The 13,065-nt window shown below is 37.5% G+C and overlaps 2 protein-coding genes across 2 annotated transcripts; one reads left to right on the top strand and one right to left on the bottom strand.

Annotated features, from left to right (window-relative positions):
- Positions 1-752: 752 nt before the first annotated feature.
- On the top strand, positions 753-2,880 carry LOC105219460 (seminal metalloprotease 1). Its single transcript, XM_054227603.1, has 2 exons — positions 753-1,284; positions 2,183-2,880. The coding sequence occupies exons 1-2, from the start codon at positions 1,029-1,031 to the stop codon at positions 2,722-2,724; spliced, it is 798 nt and encodes a 265-aa protein (XP_054083578.1). The 5' UTR covers positions 753-1,028; the 3' UTR covers positions 2,725-2,880.
- A 2,692-nt stretch (positions 2,881-5,572) lies between these two features.
- On the bottom strand, positions 5,573-9,284 carry LOC128920520 (zinc metalloproteinase nas-7-like). Its single transcript, XM_054227953.1, has 2 exons — positions 9,006-9,284; positions 5,573-8,942 (listed from the first exon to the last, which is right to left on the bottom strand). The coding sequence occupies exons 1-2, from the start codon at positions 9,190-9,192 to the stop codon at positions 8,518-8,520; spliced, it is 612 nt and encodes a 203-aa protein (XP_054083928.1). The 5' UTR covers positions 9,193-9,284; the 3' UTR covers positions 5,573-8,517.
- Between the last annotated feature and the right edge of the window lie 3,781 nt (positions 9,285-13,065).

Raw genomic sequence — 13,065 nt, 5'->3', positions numbered from 1 at the left:
CTTGTTCTATTGCAAAGTCGAGGTTAATTTATGTTACGAAGCATGATGACAACTCACACTAATTCTAATTGCAAAGTGAGTGTTGATAGTTCAGGCAATTTTAAATAGTCTGTGGGAGAATTGACTACGTCATATTGGTTTGTAGCTATGTTAATTCTCCTGGAACGATATAGCCTATGACCATTTCTAGGTTATCATCTATCACCATTCCAAATTTCATCAAAATCCGTTCAGCCGCGTGAAAGAGTAACAGACACACAGAGTTACTTTCGCATTTATAATATTAATATGGATTAATATGGATAGAATATATATGTTAAACTCATTAGTTCTCTTTCATACACTATAATTCAATATATGTATATAACAAATAGTGCAAATAGCCTTGTAACCTGAAAATATTTTTACACTCTGTTTACTTAAATATTAGGCTACATTTCAGATAAAATGTTATACAATTTAATTATGCCCATACCAAAATTAGTTTTATTGACATTTGTCTACACTTGTGATCCGCTTTTATCCACCGTATTTTTATTTTGTTCGCATAAAAGTGACGTCTTTCTATATCGATGGCTATAAGTATACAATAAGTGCTTCCCGTACAATCGACAGCTTATCAAACTTTAAACTTTAAACCAAGCGCCATCTAATCAATAAATTGAACGCACAAGTGCCGTCATATCAGGGGGCTATAAATAATTGCGTGATGCATGTATTGCTCATATTGCTCATGTAATGTGGGCAATATGAAATTAAAATGTGATTACACTCGTAAATTTTGAAAATCATTATCTCATAACTAATAAAAGTGTCGACACAAACAAACTTAACCGCTTGCTGTAAAGTGACCGCTGAAGAATTCTGTGCGGTTATCTTATCTAGCCGATTTGACTAAAAAATTAAACGAATTCGCAAATAAGAATAGACCAGCTAACGCATAACAATAACAGTTACTTTCTCGCGCTTCAAACAGACACATTGTAAGTGTTAAAATTTCGGAAAAAATTAAAAATTAATTTAAAGTCATGACGGTGGGACTTTTAAGAATACTGCTTTGGCCAATTTTGGTTGCATTGCTCGGCGTAAACTTCGCTTTGGGTAAACCCGTCTCGACATTGCAGGATGCCGAAGAGTCGGCGGGCATGTTTGAAGGCGATATGATTTTAACTGAGGCTCAAGAACGCCTGCTACGGAGTACGCAACAAGGCAGAAATGGTTTGGTTGACGAGACCAAACGGTGGCCAAATCGTGTTGTGTACTACAAGATTGTCGGCGATTTCGGTATGTTCCAAAAAAATACAAATATATTGTACTCGTATTCAAGTGCTTAATAATACTAATAAGTGAAGTGCCACATATATATTGATATATATTGTACATTTATGAAGTGTGAACAAGTCTACGTTCCACATGTTAAGCCAATCCTTCCTATCTTCATTGCAGTAGTACTTCCGTCAAGATAAGTGGAAAAATATCTAATTTTGAAGTGTATCGCAATTAATGTGGGATTATACTCGTGAAAAGTATTCTCAAATTTAATCAAACACTCGATAACAGAAGCATACATAAGTAATACAAGTCTGTGGTTGAATCTTAGTGATATTAAAAGTTGTTATTGAATTAATTAATGAGTACTTTTGTCAAATTCAATTATAGTTGTACTACAATCAACGTCCATTTCATTTTTTTTGATGCCATTAAATTTGACATAATGAATAGCGCATACTTATTTGTAACTCTTAAGTGCTCTAGAACTGTATTATCCGCGCCATCTAACGTATAAATGTATAATTTGAATATTTTGGGTTTGACTGGAAATATAGTGGAACTTCCCTAACTCGAGTCACCATAATCCATAAAAAACTTCGAGTTAGAGAGACTTTCGAGTTACGGAAGGTAATTTGAATAAAATTTGACTTCTATTGGCAATTCAAGAGATCGAGTTATGGAGTACTTCGAGTTATAGAAGTTCGAGTTATGGAAGTTCTACTGTAGTTAGATCTTGATCGCACCTAGGAAGGAGGTGTACGGGACAACTTTTAATCAATATATAAAAAATGTACACCAAATTACTTAGAGATTATATTCCTATTACTTCAGCAAGAAGCATATAGCCTTAGAGAGAATAATTTTCCAAGAATTTTAATAATGATTAATTAATATTACGCTCACATTTCAGATGCCATTCATCGCCAAGCCATTCTGGACGCCATAGAAGTGTTGGAAACACGCACATGTTTGAAATTTCGCGAGGCCAGTACATCCTCTAAGCAATATGTGGCAATTTCATCCAAGGCGGGTGGCTGCTTCACCGCCGTTGGCTATCAGGCCAAAGTGCAGACAATGAACCTGGAGAATTATCCGATTGGCGAGGGTTGCTTCCGACCGGGCACCATATTGCACGAGTTCATGCACGCGCTCGGCTTTTATCATCAGCAAAGCGATAGTGAACGCGATGAATTCATACAAGTTGTCTATGACAATATTGTGGCGGGCAAAGAGTTAAACTTTGAAAAGTACAATGCCTCGTATGTGACCGATTTCGATATGGGTTACGATTATGATAGCTGTCTACATTATAGAGCTGGTGCATTTTCGAAGAATGGTCAAGATACCATAGTGCCACTTGATAAAACCGCACGTATCGGCCAACGAGATCATTTGAGTAAAATGGATATAAACAAAATTAATATCATGTATAAGTGTCCCATATTAACGTAGAACTTGTGTAAAGTTGTGGAACTAAACATATATGTAAATATTTAATTTATTTGTGATATCACTGGTTATTTATGTATATAATTTTAAGTTATAGTTTTAGTAGTAATTATATTATTATATAACTGAAAATAAATAAATAATCTTAATAATAATATTCATAGCAATAATTACTCAGTTCATATATATCAGGACAGCAGTAAATCGTGATTATTTTCGAAATATAATTATAAAGTTCAGAAGTATAAGTTTTTAAATTATTATTTTGTTAGGTCACATACTAATAATTTATTGGGTTAAAAAAGCGTCATACATAACATATTCTCATCCATAATATAATCCAATCAACTGCTGTTTGATTATTAAAGCTTAAGTAACTCTCCTATATCGGTATAAATAGTTTAGATATCAAATTGCGGTATTGGTTCACAAATTTAGTGGCGTTTAGTATATAAACAAAAATTTGGTCATAATATTCATTCCAATGCAACTGTAGCTTATGAAAACAGTACTTTCGGTTTTTTATCTCACCAATAATTCATATTTGTTAATTTCTAACTAAACATTCGCACCTGATTACTGACTTGGTGAACCCTCACATAATATAATCAAATCGTATGACCTAAGTAATTATGTGATATACCGATTTTTTGATAAGATTCGGTCAAAAAACTTCGCCGCAATAATAGTTTTATGAGCTGTATAGTGGGGTACGACGTTTTCGTACAACCATGTAGCACTTAATATGAAATCCAAAAACATTTGCGAAAAGGTTAGACATACATACATTTATATATATATTTATACCTAAATGATCAGTTCGGTAAGACAAATTGAATTCCGAATTCCCTTTGTCTGTACGTCCACGCAACCAGTGGCGGATTAAGTAATTTGACGCCCTAGGCCATGTCTGATTAGCCGCCCTTTTTAAAGGATGAAATTTTATTTCTTTGAGTCCGTTCATATTATTAAGATATAATATTTATTTCAAAAAAGTATATTTGTTAAACAATACAAAAAAATATTAACAACATAAATAACAGTCAGTTTTCTTAAACTGTATAACTTAATTTTTAAATATCTTCTTTCTGGCTTTCATCTGAGCAAAATCATCAATTATGTCGTTGTAATCAATTTCTTGAACTAGTTGGCTTCAATTGACAGTAGTGCTAAAGCATTGAGTCTCTCTTGGCCCATACTTTCGCGTAAATACGTTTTGACTCTTTTCAAGGTGGAAAAGATCTTTCTCCTGAACAGTTCGTAGCCGGAATACTCAAAAAAATACGTAGAGCAATGTCTACAGTTGGATAAACATCTTGAAGATTTTGAGAATGCAAAAAAATGGATAATTCCTTGCGCGGAACGAATATCATGTTCATTAGAGAATCTTTGAGTTGACAGTGCAAATGAATACATTCATTCGCGAAAGTATCTTCCAAATCATCAGAATACTTAGTAACTAATTCATCTACGCGAATTTTTAATTCATTGGTATCTATTTCATATAAATTGTCAAAAAAATTAAATTTTCCGTAAAGATTATGATAAGCACTTTTACGTCCTGTCAATTGTACACTTAAAGTATCTAAAATTAGATAGTAAACGTTGGTTCGAAAATTTTCTTCTCCAGATAAAGCTGTTTTTTCATTTTCCCGTGACTCGTCAGCCTGTAGTTCTCGTGTTTTTTTACGACGGGTTATAGTGGTAATAATTTTGAGCTCCAGATAGTGCTTTGGCTTTTTTTCATAATCAGAAAATTGTTTATCTCTCATATCTTGGAGAAATAATGCCAAAGAACTATATATTCTTATCACAGATGATAAATCAGCTTGAGAATCCTCGCAGCATTAAAGCGATCCAAAATTGCATTGCAAAACAATGACTAGAATTGCTGTTTCTAGATGTAATTTATGCTGCAGTCCCTTAGCTTCAGCTCACGTAGTAGGTTTTTCATCTTTGTTTTCACCAATAAAGTTTAGTGCAACATTTATTCCAGGCCACTCTTTTTCTAATGTGTAGCATGCATCATGTTGAGCCGACCAACGAGTTTGAGAAAGGCTTTTAAGTCTCACTTGTAACATTCACTTTACTAAAGATACAACAAGTCAACAGAGCTTTGAAAATTCGTCAGAAAAAGCTTATCAATATTCAATTATTTCAGTATTGCACTCACGAATAAAAAAGTTAATCAGAAAATGAATTACATTCTATTTCAGACAAATTTATTTATAAATTTATATTAAAAAAAATCAGAATAAATCCTTAAAATGTATTGTCGTTACATTATATCAGATTTAAAATTTTGACATTCTGAAAAATTTGCCGCCCCTAAATTGTGCCGCCCTAGGCCCGGGCCTCGCGATGTCACGCCCATTTTCCATTTTGTAAAAAAATCTGAGTGCAGCTTCCTTCTGCTATTATTTCTTTGAAATTTAGTGTTTCTGACGTTTTTCGTTAGTGAGTTAACCCACTTTTAGTAATTTTCAACCTAACCTTTGTATAGGATGTAGGCGTGGTTATTATCCGATTTCAACTATTTTCATGGTCTGTGGAGGGGTACCTACGGGAACCGACTGCAGAAAGTTTGGTTTATATAGCTTTATTGGTTTGCGAGTTACAAACAAATAACAGATTTGGGGGCCACGCCCACTTCCCCAAAAAAATTACACTTTCAGTAATTCGAACAACATGACCTAGTCAGCGTAGCCGCTGTCTTTTTATTCGCTGAACTATGTCAATGTCGTCGTATACATCGTACAGCTCATCGTTCCATCGTCAGCGCATGTTATAGGACAGAGCCTTCTTGATTTCTGTTACGAGCGGACGTGCCGCGCTCTCTAAAGTTGAGAACATTTGTGAATTTTATATAATTAAATAAAACTACATTTAAGAAGATTTTGTGAAACATAATTACAATATTATATATTTAAATAAAACTGATATTATAAATAAATAAAAGTTTTTAAATTCAAAAGAGCTCTACATATATACATAAGATTCACCCGCCAACCTTCCAATCGTATCTTTTTAGTCCTCGCAAATTGTACATTCATACATTCGATTCAACTTGATTATATCGGACTGGCTTAAAGTCTTACGCTGGCCCATTAAACCTTTCGGTATTTTTTGCAATAGGGATGGGGTCATATGTAGAAGTTCACGTAAGTAAGGAAAGTTTTTGATTGTCATTCACTTGGGAGTGTCCAGAAACGATTCTTCTCCACATGATTCAAGCAGCTCACGACTTCCGGTTTTAGACCAAGTATCCTCTGGGTAGCTAACAAACATCCGTTTGAAGGCGAGCTAAAGTGAGAAGGAGAACCCGCTTCTGCGGTTGTGCGTAGGGCTTGGGACCCACCACATAAAAACGGAGTACCAATGAAAAATCGAAAAATAAAGCCTCGGATGAGACGCCCCCTGCAAACGTTTTAAGGATAATGATATTAGGGCATGCACCTGGAATGTCAGGACCCTTAATTAGGAAGGTGCCTCTGCCCAGCTGGTTGATGTCCTCGTAAGAGTAAAGGCTGACATAACCGCAATCCAAGAAATGCGATGGACGGGACAAGGACGGAAGAAGGTGGGTCCTTGTGACATCTACTACAGCGGCCATATAAAAGGGCGCAAATTTGGTGTTGGATTTGTGGTGGGAGAGAGACTACGACGCCGAGTCCTGACATTCACCCCGGTGGATGAACGTCTTGCCACAATCCGCATCAAAGCGAGGTTCTTCAACATATCGCTGATTTGCGCCCACGCCCCAACGGAAGAGAAGGACGATGTGACCAAAGATGCTTTCTATGAGCGCCTAGAACGCACCTATGAGCGCTGCCCCCGCCACGATGTCAAAATCGTGCTTGGCGATTTTAACGCCAGGGTGGGTAAAGAAGGTGTCTTTGGCACAACTGTCGGAAAATTCAGCCTCCATGACGAAACATCGCCAAACGGCCTGAGGCTGATCGACTTCGCTGGGGCCCGAAATATGGTTGTTTGTAGTACCAGATTCCAGCATAAAAAAATTCATCAAGCAACGTGGCTGTCCCCTGATCGAAACACGCGCAATCAAATCGATCACGTTGTGATAGACGGAAGACATGTCTCCAGTGTTTTAGACGTGCGTACGCTCCGAGGACCAAACATTGACTCGGACCATTATCTAGTAGCAGCAAAGAACGCCCGTCAACAAACACAAGTAAGGTTCGACGTCGAAAAGCTGCAATCACAACCGACAGCCGAACGATTTTCTACTCGACTTGCACTCCTGCTCTCTGAGAGCACTCATCAGCATCTCGATATAAGGGAGCTGTGGAACGGCATCTCAAACTCATTGCATACCGCTGCAGCCGAAACAATTGGTCTCCGGCAACACCAAAAAATCAGTTGGTACGATGAGAATTGTCGTTCCGCAGTGGAGAGAAAACAGACTGCCTATCTCGCAACGTTGCGATCGACCACAACACGTTCGGGGTGGGATAGATATCGAAAACTGAAGAGGGAAGCGAGACGCATTTGCAGACGTAAAAAGAAAGAGACCGAAATGCGTGAGTATGTAAAGCTTGAAAAGCTGGCCGACATGGGTAATGCTCGAAAATTTTATGAAAAGATGAGGCGATTTACAGAAGGTTTCAAGACCGGAGCATTATCATGTAGGGACCGAGGAGGTAATCTGGTAACGGATGTCCAGAGCATACTGGGGTTATGGAGGGAACACTTCTCCGACCTGCTCAATGGCAGTGAAAATACAACACCAGGAGATGGCGAACCCGATTCCCCAATCGATGACGATGGAATAGATGTTCCATTACCCGACCCAGAAATTCGAATAGCAATTACCCGCTTGAAGAACAACAAAGCGGCGGGGGCCGATGGATTACCGGCCGAGCTATTCAAATACGGCGGCGAAGAACTGATAAGGTGCATGCATCAGCTTCTTTGTAGAATATGGTTGAAAGGAAGCATGCCTGACGATTGGAATCTTAGTGTGCTCTGCCCAATCCATAAGAAGGGAGACCCCACAATCTGCGCTAACTACCGTGGTATAAGTCTCCTCAATATCGCATATAAGGTTTTATCGAGCGTAATGTGTGAAAGACTAAAGCCCACCGTCAACGAACTGATTGGACCTTATCAGTGTGGCTTTAGACCTGGAAAATCTACAATGGACCAGATATTCACCATGCGCCAAATTTTGGAAAAGGCCCGAGAGAGAAGAATCGATACTCACCATCTTTTTATCGATTTTAAAGCTGCCTTCGATAGCACGAAAAGGAGCTGCCTTTATGCCGCGATGTCTGAATTTGGTATCCCTGCAAAACTAATACGGCTATGTAAGCTGACGTTGAGCAACACCAAAAGCTCCGTCAGGATCGGGAAGGACCTCTCCGAGCCGTTCGATACCAAACGAGGCTTCAGACAGGGTGACTCACTATCGTGCGACTTCTTCAATCTATTGCTGGAAAAAATAATACGAGCTGCAGAACTAAATAGAGAGGGTACAATCTTCTACAAGAGTGTACAGCTCCTGGCGTATGCCGATGATATTGATATCATCGGAAGCAACAACCGCGCTGTTCTGCGTTTTCCACACTAGATAAAGAAGCGAAGCGTATGGGTCTGATGGTGAATGAGGACAAGACGAAATATCTCCTGTCATCAAACAAATAGTCAGCGAACAAACAACAAACTCTATAAGTCGCTCATTATTCCCGTCCTGATGTATGGCGCTGAAGCATGGACGATGACAATATCCGATGAGACGACACTTGGGGTTTTCGAGAGAAAGGTTTTGCGCAAGATTTATAGTCCTCTAAACATATTCGCCGGAGAATGCATAATACTACCGTAATCGTATTCTAAACCAAAATCATTAACTAAATCCTTACTGAATTTTGTAAAAAGATGCTCGCGGCCTGGAGTAATATTTTCGTAAATTATACGTACATAATCGTTCCGATTGTAATTTTGGTTCATATTATGAAAGCCGAGCACATGATACAATTCATGTAGAATTTTTCCAAGAGTACAGCAGTATGAACTTACTGCACCCGGTAGATTTAATGATGTAATGCCTTTCTGAAAGCCTATAGTTCCATTACAACCGACATCAATGCTGGTTATATTGACAAAATACGGTTGGTCAACGCCCGCTTCCAAAAAACGAACGCATGAAACGTCTTCCACGGACTTCATCGCACCTTTTATTAAAGTCTTTTGATCATTCCCTAAATACAAAATGTTGATTAGTTAAACCGAAGGCACAAATATATTTCATTTCATTCTATTACCAAATCCTTTCCAATATTTATAGTAGACAATAGCATTGGGCCAACGTCGATCTGAATCCCTAACACCATTGCGTTGCGACACTCTCAAGAGGGTATTCAGTTCAGGATCTACCATTGGTAGATCGACAGGTAGAACTCCACTCACACCAATAACCGAAAGCAGCGTCAAACTTAGAAAGGTCCTCATTTCTGCTGAGCAAAATTTCAAATTTTCGAGTTATCATTTTCCGCACTACAATACAACTAATAAAACCCACAAGATATGAACTAGTACTTATGTAAACGTCAACATTTATATTGCTTTGTATACAAATTGGACTCTATCGCATGTTTAGTAAGGTAAGTGAATATACGAATTAAAAAAAAAAAAAATGTTGACACTCCTGCGCTGTTAAAATACTTCAATAGAGGATTTATAATTGTTAAAAAATGGTGGATGAACATCTAAAAGCATATACAGTAATCCTCGCTTAAGTGTCCCCTCTTAACAAGCAAGACTTTTGAGATTAATTATTAATATTAATATTAAGTTGCAATCTTTTGCTTGCCAAAACAGCTTGCAAACGCTTTCGGAATGATCTAACGAAGTTTCTAGTAAAACATGATTCAGCTGATTTATATTATTATATTTGGTTTTGTAGAGTCTCTTGGCCAACGCTCCCAGAGATAAACAATTAAATTGAGGTCGGGGCTTTGTGTAGGTGTTTCAAGTAGTTTTGGGCAGTTGTGAATAAACCAAATCTTTGCTATGTCCGAAATATGGTTCTAATCATTGTCCTGGTGTAAAGTCAAATTCCTGGCAATCTAGGGACCCATCTAGAGAGCAATCCCTTGGGACCGTGAGAGGGTTGCTTTCAAAATCGGTCCACTGCCATGCCCACAAAATGGCGAAAACCGAAAACACATTAAGTGTCATAACTAAGCCATAAATAAAGTTTTAAAAGTAAAATAAAAGTGGAGCAAAGGATCGCACTAGGAAGGGGCATATTTGGATGTAATTTTTTTGGGGATGTGGGCGTGGCCCCGCCCCCAAATCGGTTATTTGTATATATCTCGCAAACCAATTAAGCGATATAAACCAAACTTTCCGCAGTCGGTTCTCTTACACCACCACACAACATGAAAATAGTTGAAATCGGTTAATAACCACGCCTACCTCCCATACAAAGGTTAGGTTGAAAATTACTAAAAGTGGGTTAACTCTCTAACGAAAAACGTCAGAAACACTAAATTTTACAGAAGAAATTGCATAAGGAAGCTGCACTCAGATCGTGGCACTCAGGCGTGGCATCGCCCACTTATGGGTCAAAAACCATATCTCAGGAACTATTCGACCGTTTGAAACAAAATTTGGTATATAATATTTTCTTGACACCCTGATTCACAATCACGACAACTTCCCATGTAACTCAAGTACATAAGGAACCAATGAAGATAGCGAAATAAAACTTTACACAAATACTGTATATGTCGAAAATTGTCGAAATCGGACAATAACTTTTCAAAGCCCCGAATATCGAATATGAAGAACCCAGTGTCACATGGTAATTTTTCACCGAAAATTTCGGTAAATCTCTTACATATCTTAATTCAATTCAGAGGAAATATTTTTCTACTAATAGTGTGTCTCTGTACCAGAAATGGTTAAAATCGGGTCATAACTTCCTCTAGCTCTCATATACCTAATTTTTATTAATTATTTCAAATTGTGTGTTACCTTAATAAAAATATATCAATAAATTGCGAGAGTATAAAATGTTCTGTTGCACCCGAACTTAGCCTTTCCTTACTTGTTTTTACTTTGATTTTTGTTTTTGTTTATTTTTGTAGATTGTTTATTTCGTTGATACTATCGTTCCTGGGTGACAATATTGCCCTAGAACACAACCAATGAATGTACTTTTCGTGCAAATACCGAACGAATGTTACATATGAACATACGAGTAAATATTTTTTACTGAAATTAGAACCATCAAATAAATCAATTGTATTGATTACTGTATTCCGTAATAATCATATAATATGATAAAATATTTTTGCAAAAATAAAGTAGTTAGAATAAATAACAATCCTGCACTGTTTTCATGCTGTTAAAATTTTTAAATGGTTCAAGAGATCGAACATGCGCTTCAGCAGCAGCAGAAATATCAAGATATCAAATGCCTATATAAAGAATTTCCCAACTGCAATAGCAAGCGATTTTAGAGTTAGTATGCTACAAACTTATTTTTTTAACCACAGATGTCCTTCCGTACCGTTTTTGGTTTTTATTTAATTCCATTTTTTTAGTCTTTGCAGTAGTCCGATTTTGTCCATCTACAATACAAAACTTCTCATAGTGCCAAGGGTTATGTGTGTCAAGTTATATTAGGATATCCCGATCAAGTTATTGCTTGACCAAATGGCTAATGGAAATTGCGACTAAAATTTGAAAGTAAACTACATTATACGATTCCATCAAAATTTTCTAAAGATCTACACCTGTGTGCTCCAACGTCTGCAATTGGTTCATCTCCCATATAAGACGATAAGCAACGCACACATACATATTAAATTGTGATTGATTTCACATTTTTTTTTCAATTCAGAAGGAACATTTAGCTTTTCAAATCTATTTCTGGACACAAATTTTGAAATTACAGTATGATTTGCGGACAAAACAATTTTTAATTCAAATGCCTTTGATTATCATTATATTAGAGAATTAAGATACATTTCTTCAATGCTATTATGTGATTTCTGTCCTTTAATTGTGTGACGAATTATATCTATTTACAAATTTCTTCCAAAAGTCCTATTTCAATATGTCAACGTATATGTCAATCAGTAGATTCGAACTACTTTAAAATCCAACTTCTTGTTGCCCGGTCACCACGGAATCGCTGGAAACTGCAAAGCGGATCAGCTTGCAAGAGAGGGTACCCAAGCAATATTGGCGACGGAGTGGAAACGTGTGGGCAGTCCGTGGTCCACTTGCTCCAGATCGCTGGACACACCGTCTTTGAGTGAGCTCGCCAAGCACTTGAGAACAACCAGCACCTGCGCAGTAGCGACACCACACAGTGGATCGAAAACGGTCTTTTCAGTTATTGTTGCTCAGTAAGGTTCATCTCTCCGCGATCATTGGAGTGCTTGCTGTACATTGCCCAATAGGCACACACGCAGTGAAGCTAGAGATCATGTCAGACACTAGTTTCCAAAACTGTTTGGAGGAAGGCGAAGAGGAATCGTCCAAGCACTTCCTCCTTCAATGTCCAGCATTCGCCAGACTTAGGTTAAAGCCCCTCGGTGGGCATATTTTCTGCGGACCCAGCGACGTGATTTGAATCGATATTAGCCGACTTAAGAACTTATTATTGAGTCCAATATAAGAGTCTTCTTGATCCGTTAGGAGTTTTTCCGGGTGTCACAATGGACAGTCGAATCTGTCTCAGTGAGATTATCAGCATTTGCGGAGCTCTATCCCTTAACCTAACCTATTTCAATGCTCTCTGCGCTTTCAACAATGTCCCTAACATTGCTGAAACATCTCCACTATCTTCATTACTCGAAACATTCCCATCAAACTGCAAAATATTGTTCATTTCACTTTAAGAAACATATTTATCTTTTGAACGCATAACTGAAAACAAGAACTACTATGACCGAACTTTGCCCACAGGCAACTTTTGAGATTCAAAAAATCGTCACTTAGTACATAAACGATTTATAAACAAATATGTTTTACAACAAATATTGTTCAATAAATTTCGAACATTGAATACAATTTTTGCTTTAAGTCATCAAACTGGTGTAATTGCTCACAGGTAACGTCGGAGTCGAAAGGGATATATAACTGCTGCGTAAACTTTAGTACGCGCATCACGAAATCCATGCAGCGTCGTTATATAATTTTCTCTGATTCCTAAGCATCGAGATATTTTGATTCTCTCGAGAGCCTGTAGACTGTTCCTGTATTTCATGCAAGCTTCGTAAAGTTCAAATAGTAGGGGGTATCCCAAATCAGTTTCGCTGGGCATAGATTTTGAACAAAGATATTGTCGTTCACGACAACTGGTAC

This window comes from Zeugodacus cucurbitae, chromosome 3, assembly GCF_028554725.1.
Source record: "Zeugodacus cucurbitae isolate PBARC_wt_2022May chromosome 3, idZeuCucr1.2, whole genome shotgun sequence".
In the NCBI taxonomy this organism is placed as follows: Eukaryota; Metazoa; Arthropoda; class Insecta; order Diptera; family Tephritidae; genus Zeugodacus; species Zeugodacus cucurbitae.
Note: the sequence above shows the minus strand (reverse complement) of the source record. Positions and strands in the feature narration are given on the sequence as shown.

Excerpts from the sequence above, each read along its gene's own strand:
- LOC105219460 (XM_054227603.1), top strand. The coding sequence starts at position 1,029 with ATGACGGTGGGACTTTTAAGAATACTGCTTTGGCCAATTTTGGTTGCA. Across the intron at positions 1,285-2,182 it reads CAAGATTGTCGGCGATTTCG|ATGCCATTCATCGCCAAGCC; the intron begins GTATGTTCCAAA and ends CTCACATTTCAG.
- LOC128920520 (XM_054227953.1), bottom strand. The coding sequence starts at position 9,192 with ATGAGGACCTTTCTAAGTTTGACGCTGCTTTCGGTTATTGGTGTGAGT. Across the intron at positions 8,943-9,005 it reads TAAATATTGGAAAGGATTTG|GGAATGATCAAAAGACTTTA; the intron begins GTAATAGAATGA and ends TTTTGTATTTAG.